At 37.0% G+C, this 22971-nt stretch overlaps 2 protein-coding genes across 2 annotated transcripts in view; one reads left to right on the forward strand and one right to left on the reverse strand.

Annotated features, from left to right (window-relative positions):
- Nucleotides 1-22971, reverse strand: part of ZYG11B (zyg-11 family member B, cell cycle regulator) — a 73684-nt gene that overhangs the window by 17055 nt on the left and 33658 nt on the right. The window contains exons 4-10 of the mRNA XM_061186587.1: nucleotides 19044-19184; nucleotides 16241-16417; nucleotides 15228-15292; nucleotides 12472-12571; nucleotides 12172-12222; nucleotides 9702-9863; nucleotides 9544-9591 (exon numbers count right to left, since the gene is read on the reverse strand). Coding sequence (XP_061042570.1) covers nucleotides 9544-9591; nucleotides 9702-9863; nucleotides 12172-12222; nucleotides 12472-12571; nucleotides 15228-15292; nucleotides 16241-16417; nucleotides 19044-19184 — 744 coding nt within the window. The remainder of the gene's footprint in view (nucleotides 1-9543; nucleotides 9592-9701; nucleotides 9864-12171; nucleotides 12223-12471; nucleotides 12572-15227; nucleotides 15293-16240; nucleotides 16418-19043; nucleotides 19185-22971) is intronic.
- LOC133088578 (mitochondrial pyruvate carrier 2-like) lies at nucleotides 4144-4574 on the forward strand. Its single transcript, XM_061186586.1, has one exon. The coding sequence runs from the start codon at nucleotides 4144-4146 to the stop codon at nucleotides 4525-4527; it is 384 nt and encodes a 127-aa protein (XP_061042569.1). The 3' UTR covers nucleotides 4528-4574.

Below are 22971 nucleotides of genomic sequence, written 5' to 3' on the forward strand. Positions count from 1 at the left end.
CGGGCTTCTCATTGTGGTGGCTTCTCTTGTTGCGGAGCACGGGCTCTAGGCACACGGGCTTCAGTAGTTGTGGTACACGGGCTTCAGTAGTTGTGGCTCGCGGGCTCTAGAGCACAGGCTCAGTAGTTGTGGCGCACGGGCTTAGTTGCTCCGCGGCATGTGGGATCTTCCCGGACCAGTGATTGAACCTGTGTCCCCTGCATTGGCAGGCAGATTCTTATCCACTGCACCACCAGTGAAGCCCTCACATTCATTTTTTTTTTTTTTTTTTAACTTTGGGTTTATTTATTTATTTATTTATTTATTTATTTATTTATTTATGGCTGTGTTGGGTCTTCGTTTCTGTGCGAGGGCTTTCTCTAGTTGCGGCAAGTGGAGGCCACTCTTCATCGCGGTGCGCAGGCCTCTCATTATCGCGTCTTCTCCCGTTGCCGAGCACAGGCTCCAGACGCGCAGGCTCAGTAATTGTGGCTCACGAGCCCAGTTGCTCCGCGGCATGTGGGATCTTCCCAGACCAGGGCTCGAACCCGTGTCCCCTGCATTGGCAGGCAGATTCTCAACCACCGCACCACCAGGGAAGCCCTCACATTCATTTTTTACACTCTTCCCTATTTATGTTTTTTAACACAGCATGTATCATTTTATAGTGACAAGAAAAGGAAAGATATATATCCCTTTTAAAATAAACAAATTAAAAAAAGATAGTCCTCAGTCTCCTTCAAGCTTGGGGAAGCTTGATAGAAAGAAATATAAAGACCCTCTGAGAAGGACACACCTTGTACTCAAAGCCCCACAGATGGTGATAAATTACAATTCACAATGAAAACAATCCATAATGAGTGAAATCATCAAATACAGTAGAAAATTAGACTCTCCCAAGAACCTCATGTAATATAAGATAGTACCTGATTTTAAAAAGTTAAACACACACACATACACACGAAAATGCAAAAGACAGCACCATTAAAACAAAAAACAACAGATAAGGAAAGATTTGGAATAGAGCATCAAAAGAATTATGGCCATTCTTTCTTGCCATAAACAAGTTACTGGAAAATCAGACAAAATATATGAGAGAACTGTTTTCAGACAGCAGACAACTAGCTATACAGGAATGTGATCCCTGAGAGAAGATATTCAAATGGGGCAGTTTCTAGATTGCTACGCATATAAGGGGAACCTAAAGAGTTGGCAGTTTTGCTGAGTTGAGGAGACAGAGATCAGTCTTCAGGGTGGCCAAGGCAGCAAAAATTTGTAGAACAGAGCAATGTAGAGGAAAAAGTTCCAAAGAAAGAGAAAGAGAGAAAGACATCTGCAGAGGGATCCCCTAAAATCTTTGGCTGAGTACTGATACGGAGTGAAACTCCATGAGGCCAGGGAAAGAACCACCAGAAAGCAGTACGTGAACAAATCCCAAAGTCACGCAGGGTTAGGAATAGTTCACATTCTCACCAGCCAGAGTGAAGAGATCTCATAATAAACAAAACATTTGATAGTAGTGGGGTAACTAGGATAAAGTAGTAGGGTAAAGGCTGATCTGAAGCCACTTTAACAAAGCAAATATAGGCATACCTTGGAGATATTGTGGCTTTGATTTCAGACAACCACAATAAAGCAAATATTGCAATCAAGTGAGCCACGCAAATTTCTTGGTTTCCAGTGCATAAAAAGTTATGTTTATACTATATTGTAGTCTATTAAGTGTGCAAAAGCATAATGTCTTAAAAAAAACAATGTAAATACCTTAATTAAAAAATATTTATTGCTAAAAAATTCTAACCATTATCTGAGCCCTTCAGCAAGTTACAGTAGTAACGTCAAACATCACTGATCAGAGATCACCATAACAAATATAATCATAATGAAAAATTCTGAAATGTTGCAAGAATTATCAAAATGTGACACAGAAACACGAAGTGAGTTAATGCTGTTGGAAAAATGGTGCCGACAGACTTGTTCGACACAGAGTTGCCACAAACCTTCAATTTGTAAAAAACACAGTATTTGTGAAGTGCATAAAATGAGGTATGCCTGTAAATAAGCTTTGAATGGAACAACTTGATCTGTGAGTAGCTTAACTGAATGCCAGCACAAAGTCCAAGATTCTTTAAAGGAAAACAACAAAACTACTAATCAACAAAGTAAATTAAATTTCACAATGACTGCAACCAATTAAAAATTACCAGGCATACAAAGAGTCATCAGAAAAACATGATCCTTAAACAGGAGAAAAGTCAGTCAATAAAAACAGACCCAGAAATGACAGAGATAGTAGAATCAGTAGACAAGGATTTAAAAGTTATTATAGGGACTTCCCTGGTGGCACACTGGTTAAGAATCTGCCTGCCAATGCAGGGGACATGGGTTTGAGCCCTGCCAGGAAGATCCCACATGCCACGGAGAAACTAAACCCGTGCGCCACAACTACCGAGCCTGTGCTCTAGAGCCCGCAAGCCACAACTACTGAGCCTGCACGCCACAACTACTGAAGCCCACGTGCCTAGAGCCTATGCTCTGCAACAAGAGAAGCCACAGCAATGAGAAGCCCGAGCACCGCAACAAAGAGTAGCCCCCACTCACCGCGACTAGGGAAAGCCCATGCACAGCAACGAAGACCCAACGCAGCCAAAAAAATAAAATAAATAAATTAATTAAAAAACACAGTTATTATAAATGTTATAAATATGATACGAATGAAAGAAAAATATAAGCCTGAGGAGAAAAAAAATGAAGATATAAAAAAGATCTAAATGTAACTTCTAGAAATAATATATACATGTACCTGAAATGAAAAATATACTGGATGAGATTAACAGCAGATGATATGTTGCAGGAAAAAAATAATCAGTGAACTAAAAAACAGTAATAGAAAACAGCAAAGTCAAAACACAGAAAGAAAAAAGGAAAAAAACCTGCCAAAAAAGCCAGCAGAGTACTTCTGTGACTTTTGAGACAATTTAAAGCAATCTAACATACTTGTAATTGGAGTCTCAGAAAGAGAGGAGATAAGAGAGGGTACAGAAAAATATGTTTGAAGAAATAATGGCCAAAATTTTTTCAAATTTATGAGAATTATAAACCTCAAAACCCAACAGAAAAATATCCACTTGGACTTCAATAGTGAGCAAAAAGTTATCTTTTGAAAATTAAATCAAAATAAAAGACTTTTTCACATAAACAAAACCTAAATGAAAATTCATTGCCAGCTTACCTACACTAAAAGAAATGTTAAAAAAAAAAAAAAAAAGTAGTATGAGAAATACGTGGCTAAGTATGAAAGACAAATTTCTCATTCTTAAATCTATTTAATGAAAGATTGATGAGGACTCTTGCTTCTGGCCAAGATGGACGAAAAGGGGCCAGATTTACTCTCCATTCTAAAACAACTGAAAAAACACAACATGAAACAACAGTTTTCAAGATACTAGACATTAGGTAATAAAGAACAGTGACCGTTAGAGATGGAAAACAAACAAGGTGAGATGCTGCCCTGAGAGAGTTTCCAGGCTGTGGCATAGGGATATAGAACTAAAAGCAGAGCCCAGTGGGCTCATGGAGTTGAAGAGATGGAGCTGAGAGTCCAGGGAGACCAAGGCAATTCATAGGACAGAGTACCAGAGAGAAGACAATGTACATGGAGAGAATCCGGAGAGCTGCAGGGAGTAGCACTCTATTCAGCAGAGTACTGATCAGAGCATGACTGTGAGAAAACTATTTGAGGGGAGAAAAAGAGCCATCAAAAAGATTAGAGAAAAGCTCCCAGCACTCACAAAGGGCCAGGAATAGTGCTTGTTCTCACCATCCGTTCTGGAAAAACTCTTCATTCACAGGGCATTGAGCAGAGTACTCAGGAAGGTCTTGTTTCAGTAGTACAGAATAATCAGCCCTAGCCTCAGCACTACTCTGGATCCTCCTAATATATCATAAAAGCAAGATCAGCTCCACCCTCACAACCTTCTCTGGGTGCGGACCACCGGGTGGTTTACAGGGGAGCAGACTGAGCTGCGGGAAGGGCACCCTGGGGAAGAGGAGGGTGCGAGGCATTGAGGCAGGGGAAAGTGACCAGCTGCCCTTCATTGCCAGCTAGGGACGAGCACGCGGCCACTGCCCCACCCAGCTGCCGATGATCACTCGTCTGCAGAAATGTTAGCTGCCGGCGCCCGGGGCCTACGGGCCACCTACCACCGGGTACTTGATAAAGTGGAGCTCCTGCTGCCTGAGAAATTGAGGCCATTGTACAACCAACCGGCAGGTCCCAGAACAGTATTTTTCTGGGCTCCAATTATGAAATGGGGGTTGGTGTGTGCTGGATTGGCTGACATGGTCAGACCTGCAGAAAAACTCAGCACAGCCCAATCTGCTGTTTTGATGGCTACAAGGTTTATTTGGCCAAGATACTCACTTGTAATTATTCCCAAAAACTGGAGCCTGTTTGCTGTTAATTTCTTTGCTGGAACAGCAGGAGCCTCTCAGCTCTTTCGTATTTGGAGATATAACCAAGGATTAAAAGCTAAAGCAAACAAATAAGAGTTCTGATCACCCTAACAACCTAGCTGTGGACATAACCACTGGGACCTAGTTTGATTTATTATTCAGTTGTCAATTAGGTGATGGTAACTGTGCTAACGTTTGTAATGCATAAAATCTAACTGTAATTGGGAGGTAGTACTTGATTCAACAGAAAAATAAAGCAAACTTTTAATAATAAAAAAAAAGCAAGATCAAATAGGATCAAACTGTTTAAAAGTAAGTCAATTAATCCCAGAACAAAATCCAAGAATATTTTATAGGAAAATAAAAATATCCAGCATCCAACAAGGTAAAATTCACAATGTTTGGCATCCAATCAAAAACTACCTGGCATGCAAAGTGGCAGGAAAATGCAACTCTAAAGGAGGGGAATAATCAATCATTTGAAATTTACCCAGAACTAACAAGGATGTTAAAATTAGCAGAGAAGGACAGTAAAACAGTTATTACAAATATATTTCATATGTTCAAAAAGTTAAGTAAAAATATGGAAGATATAAAAAAGACCCAAAACGAAGTTCTAGAGGAGAAAATGACAATGTCTAAAGATAAAAACTACACTAGCTGGGATTAACAGCAGATTAGACACTGCAGAAGAAACAATTACTGAATTAGAAGGCATAGCAATGGAAACAATTCAAACTGAAATGTACATAGAAAATAGAACAAAGAAAAATTTAAAAGCACCAATAAGTTGTGAATTTCAAGCAGCTTAATATATGAGAAATTGGAGTCTCCAAGGACTCCAATGGGTTGGGGGGAAGGGGGTGCAAAACCATTTTTTTGAAGAAATAATGGTCAAAAACTTTTCAAACTTGGGAACTATAAACCAAGAAGTTCAATGAATCCCAAATACAGGAAGCATGAAGTAAATTACACTAAAATACATCATAATCAAATTACTCAGAATTGTTGTTGCTAATCTCAAATCTTAAAAGTAGCCAGAGGAAAAAATCATATACATATAGAGGAATAAAGATAACAATGACATCAGATTTCTCACTGGAAAGATGCAAATCAGAAAAAAGGTAACAAACATCTTTAAAGTACTGTCAACCTAGAATTCTACACCTGGCAAAAAAATCTTTCAAAAATGAAAGTTAAATAAATAAAGATGTTTGCAGACATACAAAAGCTGAAGAATTCATCATCAGCAGACCCACACTAAGAAATACGTTAAAGGATGTTTTTTAGGTAGAAGGAAAATGAGAGCAGTTGGAAATGTGGATCTACACAAAGGAAAGAAGAGCATCAGAAATGGTAACTATTTGGGTGAACATACAAATTTTTTAAAATTATTTAAATCTCCTTAAAAGATAATTGATATTAAAAAACAATGTTTATGTGGTTTATTACATATATAAAATAAAATGCATGACAATGATGACATAAAGGAAAGAAGAGCAGAAATGGACATCTACTATTATAAGGTTCTTATACTATATATGAAATTATATAAAATCTCTTAAAGGGAGACTGTGATTAAAGATGTACACTATAAACCCATAACAATCATTAACATAACAAATTAGAGTAATAGCTAATAAACCAAGAAAGGGGATCAAACGGAATTATAAAAAAATACTCAATTAAGCCTTTTTTTTAAGGCAGAAAAAGAAGAAAAAACAAAGAACAGATAGGACAAAGAGAAAACAAATACCAAGTTGATGAATTCAAATCTAACCATACCAATAATTACATTAAATGTAAATAATCCAAACAGTCCAAATAAAAAGGAGAGATTCTCATATTGGATAAAAAAGCAGGGTGCAAAGTATATGCTGTCTATAAGAAACACACTTTAAATATAAAGACAAATATAGGTTAAAAGTAAAAGGATAATTGCCAACAGACACATGAAAGAATGCTCAACATCATTAATCACTAGAGAAATGCAAATCAAAACTACAATGAGGTATCATCTCACACCGGTCAGAATGGCCATCATCAAAAAATCTAGAAACAATAAATGCTGGAGAGGGTGTGGAGAAAAGGGAACACTCTTGCACTGTTGGTGGGAATGTAAATTGATACAGCCACTATGGAGAACAGTATGGAGGTTCCTTAAAAAACTAAAAATAGAACTACCATACGACCCAGCAATCCCACTACTGGGCATATACCCTGAGAAAACCATAATTCAGAAAGAGTCATGTACCAAAATATTCACTGCAGCTCTGTTTACAATAGCCAGGACATGGAAGCAACCTAGGTGTCCATCATCGGATGAATGGATAAAGAAGATGTGGCACATATATACAATGGAATATTACTCAGCCATAAAAAGAAATGAAATGGAGGTATTTGTAATGAGGTGGATGGAGTTAGAGTCTGTCATACAGAGTGAAGTAAGTCAGAAAGAGAAAAAGAAATACAGTATGCTAACACATATATATGGAATCTAAGGAAAAAAAAAAAAAAAAAAAGGTCATGAAGAACCTAGTGGCAAGACGGGAATAAAGACACAGACCTACTAGAGAATGGACTTGAGGATATGGGGAGGGGGAGGGGTGAGATGTGACAGGGTGAGAGAATGTCATGGACATATATACACTACCAAATGTAAAATAGATAGCAAGTGGGAAGCAGCCGCATAGCACGGGGAGATCAGCTCGGTGCTTTGTGACCACCTAGAGGGGTGGGATAGGGAGGGTGGGAGGGAGGGAGATGCAAGAGGGAAGAGATATGGGAACATATGTATATGTATAACTGATTCACTTTGTTATAAAGCAGAAACTAACACACCATTGTAAAGCAATCATACTTCAATAAAGATGTTTTAAAAAAAAAAAAAAAGTAAAAGGATGGAAAAAGATAAACCATGGTAACATTATTCAAAAGAAAGCTGGAATAGCTATATTAAGGAGACAAAGGAGATTTCAAAGTAAAGAATATACCAGGTCATTTCATAATGATAAAGGAGTCAATTAATTAAGAGGGCATAGGGCTTCCCTGGTGGTGCAGTGGTTGAGAATCTACCTGCCAATGCAGGGGACACAGGTTCGAGCCCTGGTCTGGGAAGATCCCACATGCCGCGGAGCGACTAGGCCCGTGAGCCACAACTACTGAGCCTATGTGTCTGGAGCCTGTGCTCTGCAATAAGAGAGGCCGCTACAGTGAGAGGCCCGTGCACCGCAATGAAGAGTGGCCCCCGCTTGCCGCAACTAGAGAAAGCCCTCGCACAGAAACGAAGACCCAACACACCCATAAATTAATTAATTAATTAATTTTTAAAAAAAGAAAAGAAAATCGATCATTAAAAAAAAAAAAAATTAAGAGGGCATAGCAATTCTGTTTTTATGAACCTAATAACAGAACTTCAAAATATAGGAAGCAGAAACTGATAGAAGATGATAATTGCTAGAACAAGTAGGCAGAAAATCAGTAAGCCTGTGGTAGACTTGAATAATATCAACCTACTAGACCCAACTGACATTTATACAACACTCTAACAATAGCAGAATATACATTCTTATCAAGTGCACAGGGAAGACTTACCAGGATAGACCATATCCTGGGCCACACACAAGTCTCAATAAATTCAAAAGGACTCAAAACAAAGTATGTTCTCTGACCATGAAAAATTAAATTAGAATCTATATCTCAAAATAAATTATTGAAAAAAATTCAATCACAAAGTAATGGAGAAAGATATGGAAGGAAGCACACCAAGTTGTATTAATATTAATTACCTCACAGAGATGAAAATAAAGAAATGTTGGGGACAAAACCTTAAACTTATTAAATACATTTTGCACTGTTTCACTAGCTACAATAAGCATGTATGCTTTTCTTTTTTTTAAAATATTTATTTATTTATTTGTTTTTGGCTGTGTTGGGTCTTTGTTGCTGCGCACGGGCTTTCTCTAGTTGCAGTAAGCGGGGGCTACTCTTCGTTGAGGTGCACGGGCTTCTCATTGCGGTGGCTTCTCTTGTTGCAGAGCAGGGCTCTACGCATGTGGGCTTCAGTAGTTGTGGCATGAGGATTCTAGAGCGCAGGCTCAGTAGTTGTGGCACACGGGCTTAGTTGCTCTGCGGCATGTGGGATCTTCCTGGACCAGGGCTTGAACCCGTGTCCCCTGCATTGGCAGGTGGATTTTTAACCAGTGCGCCACCAGGGAAGTCCCCAGCATGTATTCTTTATGAAATTTTTTTAAAAAGCATTTTTAAAGCCCTATAAGATCTCTCTGAATATTTAAAATCAATTCCCTTTTTCCTTTTATAATGACTTGAGTCAAATTCTGTATCTAATAATCTACAAACCCAGAAGAAAACAATCAAATACTATAATTTACTTAATACTTCTCTATTACTGGGCATTTAGGTAGTTTTACATTTTTTGCTTTATATAACTAAAACTACAGTAAATAGATAGCCTTCCTTAAATGCCAGCCCTCAGCTTTCCCAAAAATCCATCTTTCATACTCCTGCATCTAGAAAACAAACACTAATCTATGCCTCCTGTGATCTAATTCCTCAAGAGCAGAGGTCTGCTTTGAAATGGGCTTTACCATATGGGTACTTTTCCTGTTGCAGTGATTAAAGGTGATAAGATATCTGATCCTCACCTTTGTCTCAAAATCCTAGAGGGCTCACTTTAACATATATCCACTATATTTATGGAATATCTGATTTGTTAAACAGTTGTTTAAGCGGTAATTATCAATTACCAAACATAGAATCTAAGAACACTTGTAGGTTAGTAACATTTTTCATGTCACATTTTTCATTTTCATTTTTTTTCTGATTATACAAGTAAAATATGCTCACAGTGAAGCTTTGTACTATACCAAAATATATATAAAAAAGTATGTAATTTATATTTTTCCTTTTAGTGTGGTGAAAATCTTAATATGTATATATAGTTTTGTAGCCTGCTTTTTTCACTTAATTATATTACATATATTTTCTAACGTCATTAAGTGTTTACAAATAGAGTAGCATCTTTCTATGTATTATCTCAGATGGAAAATAATTACAGCTTGAAATTAGCAGGAAATGCTTATATCTTACCAAAAGTCCTAGGACTTTCTGTTGAATGGATGACTCAGTTGGGAATGACTGTAAAAAGAACGAGAAACCTATAACTAAAGAACCAAATATAATAAATAAATGCTCAAATCAATCAATAAATGAATGTCAAAAACTGTAGGCTAAATTCCCATTCTAACCTCTAGAACCCTCATGAAGAGTTCCAACCCTTGATTTTCAATAAAGTGTCTGCAAGTGGTTGGAGATTCATCTGTGAGGTTCCAAAGTGCACTCAAAGTAAACTTCAAAGTAGTGTCCACTGAATTTTGATTGGTTTTCTGCTTCACTATTTGAAGAAGTTGCTGAAAGGAGGAAAACAGAATTAATTTCTAATTACTGAATTGTTATTATAATTACTGGTAATAACACTGACTAACAAGTCCATGAGGATTAGTTTCATGGCTTCAAACATTTCCTATAAAGGTTCTTACAAGGACAACAAACAGCCTCTTGGATCAGACTTTTCCTTCAACAAGAAAAAAATAGAGGATTTTCATAAATACTTTTAAAATATTCTGATCATACCTATAATTAATTGCCTGTAAATAAAATGAAAAGCAAGATGATTAAAGCTTAGGACCAACTATCTTACCCAACGGGTCACAACATATACTCATTTCAGATCCTGGGATAAAAAAGGTGGAGGGGGTGAAGAGGGAATAAATCTAATATTTACTACACATCAGCAAATCATATCCTATATTGTAATATTGTCATCCCCATTTTTCAGGAGAGGAAATTGAGTCCGAGAAATATTAAGTAATTTGATCAGAGTCAACTTAGTAAGAGAAAGTAAGAACTGGAAGACCTAATTCTCTCTAACTCCAAGTTTTCCTTAAGAAAAAAAGAAAGAACAAACTACATACAATAGTAAGAGAATTAAAGTCTAAATTGGATTTAAATAAGATAATAGCTTTGAAATTCCATTTGTAAATTATTTCTATCATAGCTTTAACCTAAGAAATTTAAGCTTGAAAAAGAAATATTTTAAGACCTACATGGGGCATACATAATTCCATTTTTAGTTTACACTTTTGAGGGTAAAAGGGAGCTCTGCAACAACAGATACAAGTAACATTAACAAACACTATTACTTAAAGTTATGTACAATTCAGGAAAAAATTTTTAAGAAACACAAACATCTAGTTGCAATTATGTAACTTAATAGCATAGTGGCTAAGAGTGTGGCACTAGAATTGGGCTACCTGAGCTTAAATATAATCTCTGCATCTGACTAACTGTGTAACCTTGTTTGCCAATTTAACTCTGTTTCCTCATCTGTAAATTGTGGGTGATAATTAAGGGCTTAAAAAAAAAGTTAGCTAGCATCATCATTACTACTACTATTAATTCCCGTTAATTCCTACTTAAACTAAACAATTTTCTCCCAAAGCATATGAGTGTACTACTTCCTTAATATCTTTGAGTACACCTCCCGCCAAAATTACTGAAACACATGTATAGCAATAAAAGGCCATTTTTAAAACTAAAATGTCATCTCTGAAAAGCGTAAAAATAAATAAAATCAGCATCCTTTTCTACTCATCTAACATACGTATCGTATTTTGTGCTAGGCACTTAGCATATTCCTTCAATTAATCTTTTTTCCTTTTTATTTAATCTTCATAACAACTGTATAAAGCATTTTATCATCCCTAAGAAAATTTAGGTGACCTGTCTTAAATCACACAGCTAGTAAGTGATAGAACTGGGAATAAGCCCAGATATATTGACTACTCCTTCCTTTATACCATCACAGCCTTTTCCTCTTTTTATACTGCTTTTTTCACTCATATCACTCTTACTATTATATATTTATTAGACTGCATTACTGTATTACGACCAGGTCTACATAGCTATTTTCTCTACTATACTGTGAATTTCTTATGGGCAGGAATTATAGATATAATTCAGTGTAGATCCCTAACACCTAGTAAGGTGGTAGGTACCTGATGAGTATCCTATACATATTTACCAAATGAGTGACTTACTTTCTCATTACATACATAATTTGTAAGTTATAGAAAAAGGGAGTCTCTCATTTGACTTTTCCATCTACTATTATTATTCAAACATCTCACGCCAGGATTGTAACAAGCAGCTCCTAAGTGGACTTTTTCCTTCAGTCCTCCCTAAGGCATGGTTTAAATTTATTCTCTTTAAAGCTTTTAACCTTTCACTGTTCACTATATTAATTCCTCAAATGAAGCAAGTAAAATCATATATCAGCTATTTACATTATCTTCTTCCCTAAAGCATCTAGCACAACCTTATGCCTAAAACAGAGACTCTACATTTTCTTCATAAATAACAAAATCACAGAATTTTAGAACTAGATAGGATCTTAAGGTTTATTCAGGCCCCAATGGTCCAGGTAATTTACCTAAATTCACAAAGTGAGTTTACAAGTTAGATCCCAGGTCATCTGACTCCTAGTTCAGGGCTCTTTCCATCTCTGTTAAGGAGTAAAGCTGCCTCAATGAAGAGAAATTAATTCACTCACTTAGAAGTAACAAAAATAATCTTTTAAAATATAAAATGTCAGAAGATACAAAACACTGCCTGAAAATAATGCAAATGAAAACTGTTTAGGAGTCTGTACAGACTTACCCTGACGATGAAGAGTTCAGCACCAAGCTGTGCAGTTTGTTCTGTAGAAAGCTGCAAGCAAACAGAAGACAAAGTAAATGTCCAAGAATTCACCAGTGTGAGTTTAATATCATTCACTGTAACAGACTCCAAAGGTCAGACTAAAATCTCTGATCAACCTGGAATTCCACGATACCGAACACAGCTTGAGTAAGTTACCTGGCTTACTAAAACCTCACTGGCACACAGATTTGGGGAAAAATAGTAACTGTCATGGGAAATAGTTTCCTACAGAAAATTATTCAACAAGAGTTCACGCACCTTGGCAGCCAGGATGGAAATGATTGCAACTGCCATCCTTTGCATGTTTTGATCCTCATGGTTGCAGAGCCACTGCATGACAAGCTTGGCTGCTTCAAACCTGAAAACACACAAAGAGTTTCATGAATTAATCCTGGAGGCCCCAGGCATAGTTTCAAAGCTCCAGCTGGGAACTGATGCTACAATTTAGGTAGGTGAGAAGGAAGGGGAAAATTCCTCCTAATTGATAAGAGAATAACAAGTGCACTTAGTGTTGTGGAGATGATGTCATTATTAATTCTGACAACACCTTGTAAAGGAACAAGAGTTTGGAAAATATGGTCAAAAATATCTGGCATTCATCTTCTAGAATTACAACATATTTCTATTCTGTAGTGATTTCTATACTATAGCAATAATTTAAAGTATTTTCTGGGTTCCTCCCAGTACCTAGCACAATGGGAACATTCATTCATTCACTCCGAAACATTTATTGAGCTCCTGTTTTGTGCTAGATACTGTTCTTGGTGCTGGAGAGAGGGTAGTGAACAAAACAGAAAATATCTCTACTCTCATTAGAGCTTACAGATAGTGGGAAGACAGATAATAAATAAATAAGTAAAATATATGGTTTGTTTGGGTACTGACATATGCTATAGAGAAAAAAAGAAAGCAGGAAAAGAGAGGATATGACATGTGGAAACTTTATTAGTCCCCAAACATGCCCATAATTATGAGGTAATATAGCCTGGTAGTTAAGAGCAGATTCCAAAGTTCTTTGAATTCTGGGGTTGGAATTCTAGCTCTATCTAATGTTAATGATAATAATAAAATAAACTATTTTATCATGTGAGGCAATGCAGTCAGGTCATTAAGAACATGATACACTTTGGAATCAGCCTGCATTCAAATATCACCTTCACCATTTACTAACTTTGGGACCCTGGGCAACTTCCTTAATCTCTCTGAACTTCAATTTTCTTGTCTGTAAAATAATATGATCTATTCCATAGGACTGTTGTATATGATATCACACATAAAGCTTAAGACTTAGTACAGAACTTGGCACATTCCAAACTTTTGATAAAGGTTAATTTTTTACTAGTATTGTCTTCCTCTGTGCCTTTATCTGTGTAGTTCCCAAAACACAAAACAATCAACTCAACCAGTTTTCATTTTCAAGGCAATATGGCATGGATATAAAAAGTAGAAGCTCTGGAGTCAGTCTGGATTTAAATCTAAATTCTGCTACTTACTATCTTATCACCTTGAGCAAGTTACTAAACTTCTCTGTGCCTCTGTTTCCTCATCTGTAAAATGAAGATTACAAGAGTAACAATTTCACAGGACTGCTGTATGGACTGAATAAGCATATGTAAAACACCTAGCACAGTGCCTGGTAAGTGCTTCATACATTAGTTGTTATCTTTATTATCTTAAATACCATCACTAACATGAAATCTTTAATGATCACCAAGCAGATGGAATCTTTCCCTCTTTGCTTGGGGGCCCAGTACATTCTGTCATCCTCTTCTATGAATGATTGTCTTCTATTATACTCGTAATTCATTCATTCATCCATCCATCCATTAAACATCCACTTAAGTACTAAGTACTAGGGGCAAGATTAACCAATCACCGTCTCTTACCACAAAGAAGCTCAATTCTAGCAGAGTGCACAGGCTACATCAAGGGCAAATGATAGCCTACCTTGAGTGATCGTAATAGCTGTGGGCCCAGCTGCCTGTTTTCTAAAGTTTTATTGGAACATAGTTATCCCCATTTGTTTATAAAGTGTCTATGGCTGCTTTGGAGGTACAACAGCAGAGTTAAGTAGGTCCAACAGAGACCCAATGGCTCACAAACCTAGAACATTTATTATCTGGCCCTTTAAGAAAAAGTTTGCCAACCCTGGGGTAGTTTATAATTTTCTTTAGGAGATTATGTCTTTTCTACCTATGACTTCATGTGATCAATACAGATGTTCAATATATTTATAAAATAAAATTAGCAATCTACATGAGATATATGTAGTTATATTTTTATCCAAACTATTTATTTCAGATAGTAAATGGAATACTTCATTGCCTCAGCCATGCCAGATAACAGTGTACTGTTACCCAAATAAAAGTAATTCACAGTAAAATTACTGCTTGAGAAAGACATTTCTCATTAAATCATAAAGTATAAATTTCTTCTTCAAAATACCATCATTAAAAAATTATATTTTAAAATAGTAAAATGAAAAAAAAAAAAAACCTGTTTAGCTCCCAAATCACATCTTAGAAAACAAGGAAACCCTTTATACTTACTGGAATCCAGCTATCTGGTCTCCCTTAACCTCTGCTTAAAAAGTTTCTTCTATAATTAAATATCAAATAACAATAATAATGAGGTATGATACAGAGAAAAGAACACTGGGCCTAGAAGACTTGAGTCTTTCTAGCTTAGCAGTTACTAGTCACAAAACCACGGGCAAGACACTGAATTTCTATATGCCTCAATTTCTTCAGCCCACAATATTGTGCAGATACTCTAAAAACTATAATCAATATAAATTCTTATGCAAAGGGCTATGAAAACAGGGGCCAAACTGTTATCATGAATGTCAAAGCACTAAATTAGAGAAAGTAGATTTAGCATTCTATAAGGCAACGCACAATCCCACCCACTTGACTAATTGTACACCAGGAATATCCTGAATGGTAAGAAATGACCCAAGACGTATTTCTAAAATTCCATTTTGCCCCATTTTAAGTTCTAGTGCTATCACTTGCCTGTTAAATGGAACATCTTGAAGAATTCGGTCACTGCAAAGTGAAAGGAGGCAATTCTTCTGTAACTAAAGAACCAAAGGGAGAAAAAAAATCCTGAATAAAATATTATTTTATTTTTTAAACAGGGGTAGACTCTATAAAAAAAAGAAAGATTGATAAAACATCACTTATTTCTTAAAACCTTTATTCTGCCCACCTACTGTTCAAAGACTGACTTCCACTGGGCCCATATAAGTTTACTTGCACATTTTTTTAAATCTTTTCTATTACGTGAGAAATAGGGTAATAAATAGGATAACTCCAGCTAATCTCCCTCCCTTCTGGTGGTCTTTGGGTGGGTCCTATTTTGTCTTCTGTTCACCTGGCTTCCAGAGTCCACGAACATCAAAGCCTAAAGTTCATCTAGTTTGGCAATTGCTCTCAATGAGGGAAGCTGGCTTTAATGACCCACTCACCTATCTGGGTTGCCATTTTTACTTGGTTTTGCACCTTTGAGTATTTTTTACTAACTTGCCAACTCACTGTTAAATTTTAAGAGTTAAAAATGTAATTCAAGCAGCATTTTTAGTTTTCATCCTGAGGACAGGACAGGTTTTGTAGTCTACCTATACTGCTAGAAATAGAAAATCCATGTCTTACTCATTTCTCTATCCCAGTACTTAAGTACTGAGTACTTGAGTACTGAACCAGTGCCTGGCTCAGAACAAAAGCTCTACGCCTATGCCTGTTTGCTGAAATTATCACTAACTCAAGGTCTAGGTGCAAGATGTTTTGTATGGCTTGCTTTATTTCCCTCAACATTTGGACTGAAATACTTTTAGGCAAGGAAAGCATTCTCTAGTTTTCTACTTCTCTATTGTCCTGCACTTAGTCACACCATAAATTTATTACTTCACAGCCTCCAAAGGCATTTGAATTTCCAGCCTTGGTCTACTAAAATGAACTGTATGGAGGTGGGAGATGGGTAAGAGACACTAAAAGGACTATTTGAATGGGAGTTCCCATATGCTTACCTGCTGGTGATTGGGAAAATGTTCCATGGCTTTGAGCAGCAAATGGGTCACATCAGCCAGGAGTCGCACAGGCATTCCTGCAGCAAGATCCTGCTTCGTTAAGTTAAACACACAGGCGCTTGCAGCAAGTTGCACTGGCAAATTCATAGGGTGGTTTCTCATCCCAGTAACCACAAGCTGGAAAAAAAAAAATAGCTCTTTTGATCCAACTTATAAATATAAGCTCTCTTCATATAGCAACATTACTTTGTTGATCTATAATAATTTCTAAGATGTCTTAAGTATCTTCTTTATCCTCACGTGCAGAGCCTAGGACATAGCAGTTACTCACCAATATTTAGTTCCTGTCCACCTGGTCAAGGTAGGTATCAAGTTGTTCATGTCCAGAGACTTTTCTGTAAGGCTAAAGAATCTTTTCTATTCAGGGAAAACATCTTTGTATTTCCAAGACCTAGTTCAGGGCCTATTATATGCTAAGCACTAAACAAATTCTTACTGACTTGAAGAGAGTAAACCAGTAGCAAACTTCACTTTCAAATCCCAACATTCAGTTCCTTAAGAACACTGCTAAAGTTAGAGTACCATAAAATCCATTCACTTCCCTTTGGCTGACATAACTACTTCTCTCCTTTTCCTCTCTCCTCAAATCCCCAACAAATCCTCCCCATTCCTCACTACTGGCTGAAGACCTTGCTTCCAGTTACCCTGAGAAAACTGAAGCAATCATAAAGAACTTCAGATTCTCACTTCCACATGTACCTCCTTACCAGCATACACGTGTGCATATGCTGTCTTCCTGCCTGTTACCATAAATGACCTTTTGGGGCTCCTCTCTAAAGGTAATCCCTCCACTTATATGCTAGATTCTTCCCTTCTTGTCTACTCAAGGACACTGCTTCAGCTGTTCTTCCCTTTCACTCCTGTATCAGTTTTTTATTCTGTACTGGATCATTAATATCAGCATACAAACAAGCTATTTTTTTCTCCCATCCAAAAAAAGAAAAAAAAAACAAAAACCACACACTTCTTCAGCCAACTACCACCTTTTTCCTTTGCTCTCCTTTGCAAGAATCACATTTCTCTCTGCATCATTCTCCGAATGAATGAATGAATGAATGAGTAAATATTTCAGATCAGGACTAGAGGTCTGGTCCTTTGTTACTCAGGTTCACAGTAACCAAAACAAAAAAATGATAATGCATTTACCAAGTGCCAACATCCTCTGGTATGTACATAGGAGGTGACAGATGTTGGGGGTAACACCTTAGGACTTAAATGTTACTGGTTCCTTTCCAAACACCCCATTCTCAAAATCTAAGAAACTGGGAGGTTAACGCATTTCTGGCTCTGACACTAACTTTCTGTTACTTAACCTCACAGACCCTCAGGTACATAATCTGTAAAACAGGAGATAAAACTTATCTCTTTGGATTGTCGTGCCCACTAAATGAGGTATCAAATATAATATAGTCCTATACTCATTGGTTTCTAAACTGAATGTGCATAAGGATTATCTTGGGGGATTATTAAAATGCAGATTCCTGTACCTCACGAATTCCTGAGGTACTCTTAATTTTCCTTATAATTCCTGTACCCAGCCCTATTGAATCTACATTTCTTGGAGGTTCACAAATATGCTTTTTATTTTTATTTTACTTTATTTTTTTAAAGATTTATTTAATTAATTTATTTATTTATTTATGTATTTTTTGGCTGCGTTGGGTCTTCGTTGCTGCGCGCTGGCTTTCTCTAGTTGCAGCGAGCGGGGGCTTCTCTTGTTGCGGAGCACAGGCTCTAGGCGTGCAGGCTTCAGTAGTTGTGGCTCGCGGGCTCTAGAGCACAGGCTCAGTAGTTGTGGCACACAGGCTTAGTTGCTCTGTGGCATGTGGGATCTTCCCGGACCAGGGCTCAAACCCTTGTTCCTTGCACTGGCAGGTGGATTCTTAACCACTGCACCACCAGGGAAGCCCCTATTAAAGATTTTTTTTTTTGATGTGGACCATTTTCAAAGTCTTTACTGAATTTGTTACAATATTGCTTCTGTTTTATGTTTTGGTTTTTTGGCCACGAGGCATGTGGGATCTTGGCTCCCCAACCAGGGATTGAACCAGGCATGTGGGATCTTAGCTCCCCAACCAGGGATTGTACCCGCACCCACTGCACTGGAAGGCAAAGTCTCAGCCACTGGACCGCCAGGAAAGCCTCTCACGAATATGCTTCTTAAAATAAGCAGTATCCCAGATTTCTGATGGATAGAGGACCACATTCTGACAATGTCCTAAGTAATCAACAAAATTAAGAATCCTCCTTTCTTGCCTTTCAAAAGCTGTCTTGGTTAAAATATCTTAATTGAGGAATAACGCAGATTAGTTACAAAAGCACAGGAGGTTCATAAATTGCATGGAAAAGTGCCTTATAAAATTCCAATATTGTATTTCTTAAAAAAGCCTATATGGAAGCAATACAGGGGTAATATACAAAGCAGTGTCCTGATTCCAGTCATATATTCCATTTTCTACTACAGCTGGTGAAAACATATCACAGTGATTATTGGTTTTAGATAGTTAAATATGAACTTGAAGGCATTTATATTGCTTAAATGAGACTACTATAAAACTTCAGTAACACTATGCAACTATCTCCTCTCATTCTCATTTATGGCTAATAACTGAAATTATACATTATCAATCCCATTACAAAAAACCAAAGAGTAAATGCAAATTTTCACTAATTTTCTTCACAAAACTATCATCTATCTAGGAAGACAATTTCAAATTTCTCATATGCAGTTTCTTATTCTTACCTTTAAAATTTCTGGTTTTGTTTTTTCCATCACATGAGTCAGGCTAAAAAGGTGAAATAGAGCTTCCCGGACAAAGAATGCCCGTTCACTGTACCGCTTCAATGCTTCTGCAATCTGAGTTTCATTGGCTTCTCCAGACACCTTTGAACATAGACAGAAGATGAGTTTTTAGGATTCTTTTCAACCCTCTAACTGTCTCTATCCAAACATCATTTGTGTGGATGGCATCCAGGGTAGCTTTGCAAAGCCTGAAACAAATGGGAATGATCACTTTCCAGTCCATCCAGAAAAGTCATCCTATGGAGGTGTACATATGTTAAAGAGATGTATATTAGATAGGCTCAGACCCTACTATAAGTCTATGGGTAAAATTTTCTATACTGTACCTAAAATAAATCTCAAGATATGTAACACTATTTATAAGGTCTTACTACCCATGATTAGGCTCCTACTGCCTCTTAAGGTAACCCTCTCCCCCTAACTCACAATGTTATAACTACAGTGGCCTTTCTTTTATTTATTTTTATTTTTATAGCAGTGTGTACATGTCAATCCCAAACTCCCAATCTATCCCTCCCCCGCACCCTACAGTGGCCTTTCTTTCTGATCTTTCAATAAGCCAAGCTCTTTCCCAGGAAAAGGCTACTAAATATAATATCCTCTCTGAGTGAAATCTTCCTCTCTTTCTCTACCTAATTTCTATTCATCCTTCCCATTTCAAGTTAAATGACACTTCTCTAGAAAGGCCTTCTCTGACCCACCAATCTAAATCAGGTCTCCCTGAAACACCTCCTTCATAGCCATTATCATAACCCCCCTAGTAGACTGACCTATTCACCACTGTACCTCAACAGGGAGCATTGTGTGTGGCTCACAATAAGCACTCAATAAATACTTATCAAATAAATGTATTAATTAATTTTCCCAGATTTATCAAGCTCCCACTCAGCATCAAGAGGTGCTGTTCAAAAGTAAGTTTATCTAGGAATTTCCCATTTATACAGGTTAATATCCTTAAACTGTGGTTCATATACCATTGGGTAATGAAATGTATATTAACAGGAAGTGGCTTTTTAGAAAAGTAATCCAACTAATGAGTAAAAAAAGAGGGCTTCCCTGGTGGCGCAGTGGTTAAGAATCCGCCTGCCAATGCAGGGGACATGGGTTCGAGCCCTGGTCTGGGAAGATCCCAAATGCGGCGGAACAACTAAGCCCATGCACCACAACTACTGAGCCTGAGCTCTAGATCCCGTGAGCCACAACTACTGAGCCTGCGTGCCACAACTACTGAAGCCTGCGTGCCTACAGCCCGTGCTCCGCAACAAGAGAAGCCACTGCAATGAGAAGCCTGTGCACTGCAACGAAGAGTAGCCCCCGCTCACCACAACTAAAGAAACCCATGCAGCCAAAAATAAATAAACAACTCTTAAAAAAAAAAAAGAAACTTCTAGAATATCACCATGATCCCCAATGAATAACTAGGGGTTGAGTGTCAACAACTGCTAAAAACCACAGAAAGAAAAACAACCAGACATTATGTACTTCCTTAATGAAAGAGCACAACACCTGAGGGTCCTGCCAAAGGGATCAAACATGAGTTTGATTAAGTCACTAAATCCAACTACCAATTTGCAGAAAATACAAAGTCAGTGAAATATGCACTACAAGCATACAATCAAGAAAACCCAGGTTGAGGGAGACTCTACAAATCAAAGGGCTGGATTCGTTAATACACAAATTATAAGGAAAAGAAAGGGATGGAGAGGGAACTTATAAAAGATACTCAAAAGACATATAATTTTGAAAAATGGGTAAGATTAACTAAGTGCCTAGAGGTAAACAGTTGGATGACAAACTATTTAAAAGAGTAAGGACATGATTATCATTAAAGTCTGGACAGAAATTACTTTTGTGGGGAAGGAGGGAGTTGTGATCAACTTGTAGCTGACAAGTTCTATTTATTAACCTGAGTGATGGTTTCAAGTGTGTTCATCTTATTTTCACTCATTAAGTTATACATTTGTTATTTATGGTCTTTGCATCTGTCTTATTTTACAAAAAGGTAAAAAAACGCAAAAAAAAAAAACCAAAACCAAAATCCAAAACCCTGCTGTTCAGAGAGAGATAATCTTCTCATTAAGGTGGAAGACTGTCTTTTTTTGGCAGTACCATTACAAAAGGTGACACAAAAATAAACACTTTTAAAATATATTACTCAGTAACTAGGTTTTATATGAATATAGAGTATTCAGGCGGGAATATGCAGCTTTGAGGAAATGAAGGGCTGCATCATGGCTGACATTTCAAACACTGATAGGATATGCTACAAAGGTCTAATAAGAATTAGACTACAGTACAGATGTGTACCAAGTGACACAAAGGCACGTTATGAGCATTTGTAAGCTTGTAGGAATAACAGTGGAAGTTTCCTTACAAAATGCTTTTTAAACTATTTATGTATAATATACATACATAAACATTGGTCTTGACTATGTATTCACATATATAAGCAGTTATTGAATAATAAAAACTTTCCAAGTGTTCAGTTCTTTTGGAATCACCCTGAACTTTTTCTTAGATTTTCTTAGATTTGGAAAGACACTGAATTATTATGCGAGATAAAAAAGATTGTACGATGGAAAACACATTAACAACAATCTTCATCAGACTTCATCAGTCCACATTTGGTTGATTCCAACAGCTTTATATTAACTTACATGAAATGTAACCTCAAGTTACCTTTAAATATAAAATTAAAGAACTTTTGTTACTGGAATGTAAATACTCTAAACCAAATTTCATTGCCTGTATGTTTATTCAGTGATCAACACTTCTCTAGCCAGTGACAAACCCTCAAATCAAGCAATCTGGCTCCTCAAACTATACGCATCTTCAATTCAATCAATTTCGTATGCTAGATCAAAAAAAAAAAAAAACGAACAAAACAAAACAAGTGGCTGTATGCACTAGTTTCTGCAAACAATTTAAAACAGAGAAAATATCCCTAACCACTAAATTAAGCCTTATTAATATTTAATATATGGATTAAAACTAAAATGTATATTCTAAGGAAAAACTTTCTTGTAGCACTCAGTATATAACTCTATTATAGCATTTCTTACAATGGATTAAAGCTATTTTTAAATTGGTCTGCCTCCTCTCCACGAGACTAGAATTCCTCAAGGGCAGAGGCCCTAGCTCAGACATCTTTAAAAAGTACTTAGTGTTTTTTAAAATGGATCGACTCCTTTGCTTAAAAAAACTTATATGTACCTTCACTGGATGTTGATTACTGCAGTTTAATATAGGAGTCTTAGTTCTCAAGGGAGAAGTCTAGGCTAGAGATATAAATTTAGGAGTCATCAGCATACAGGTTTAGGGCCTGGGAAATTAGGAAGAACCAATAAAGGAAATCGAGGGTGAGTCCAAAAAGTAGGGAAAAAACAAGACAAGTCTGATATCCTAGAAACTAAGTAAAAAACAATATTTCAAGAAGACAAGATCAACTGTGTCAACTGCCACTTTAGATCAAATAAGATGACGACTGAGAATATTGGGTTTAGCACACAACCAGTGATTCTCAGGAACTGGGACCACAGCTTGGTAAATAACCCCAGAGTCTAGGAATGAGGCAGCCAAAAAACATAACAGTCCTAATTGTGGAGAAGTGGAAGGTTCAAGAAACTGATGCTTACAGACGAATTAATTGGGTAGGGAAACAGAGATGACAAAGTTGGTAATTCTGTGGTAAGAAAACCATCTGTGTTCGGATTAGAAACAGAGAGGAAAGGAAAGAACTAAGATTCTCAAATACAGGCAATGAGATGTAGTAGAAAGGACACATACCAGGCTCATCAGCTGGCTGTGACCCTTAAGAAAGCCATTCCCTCCCACTGAGGACAACACCTCCCACACAGAGTCAAGAGAT

The sequence above is a fragment of the Eubalaena glacialis genome, chromosome 3 (assembly GCF_028564815.1).
Source record: "Eubalaena glacialis isolate mEubGla1 chromosome 3, mEubGla1.1.hap2.+ XY, whole genome shotgun sequence".
Taxonomy (NCBI): domain Eukaryota; kingdom Metazoa; phylum Chordata; class Mammalia; order Artiodactyla; family Balaenidae; genus Eubalaena; species Eubalaena glacialis.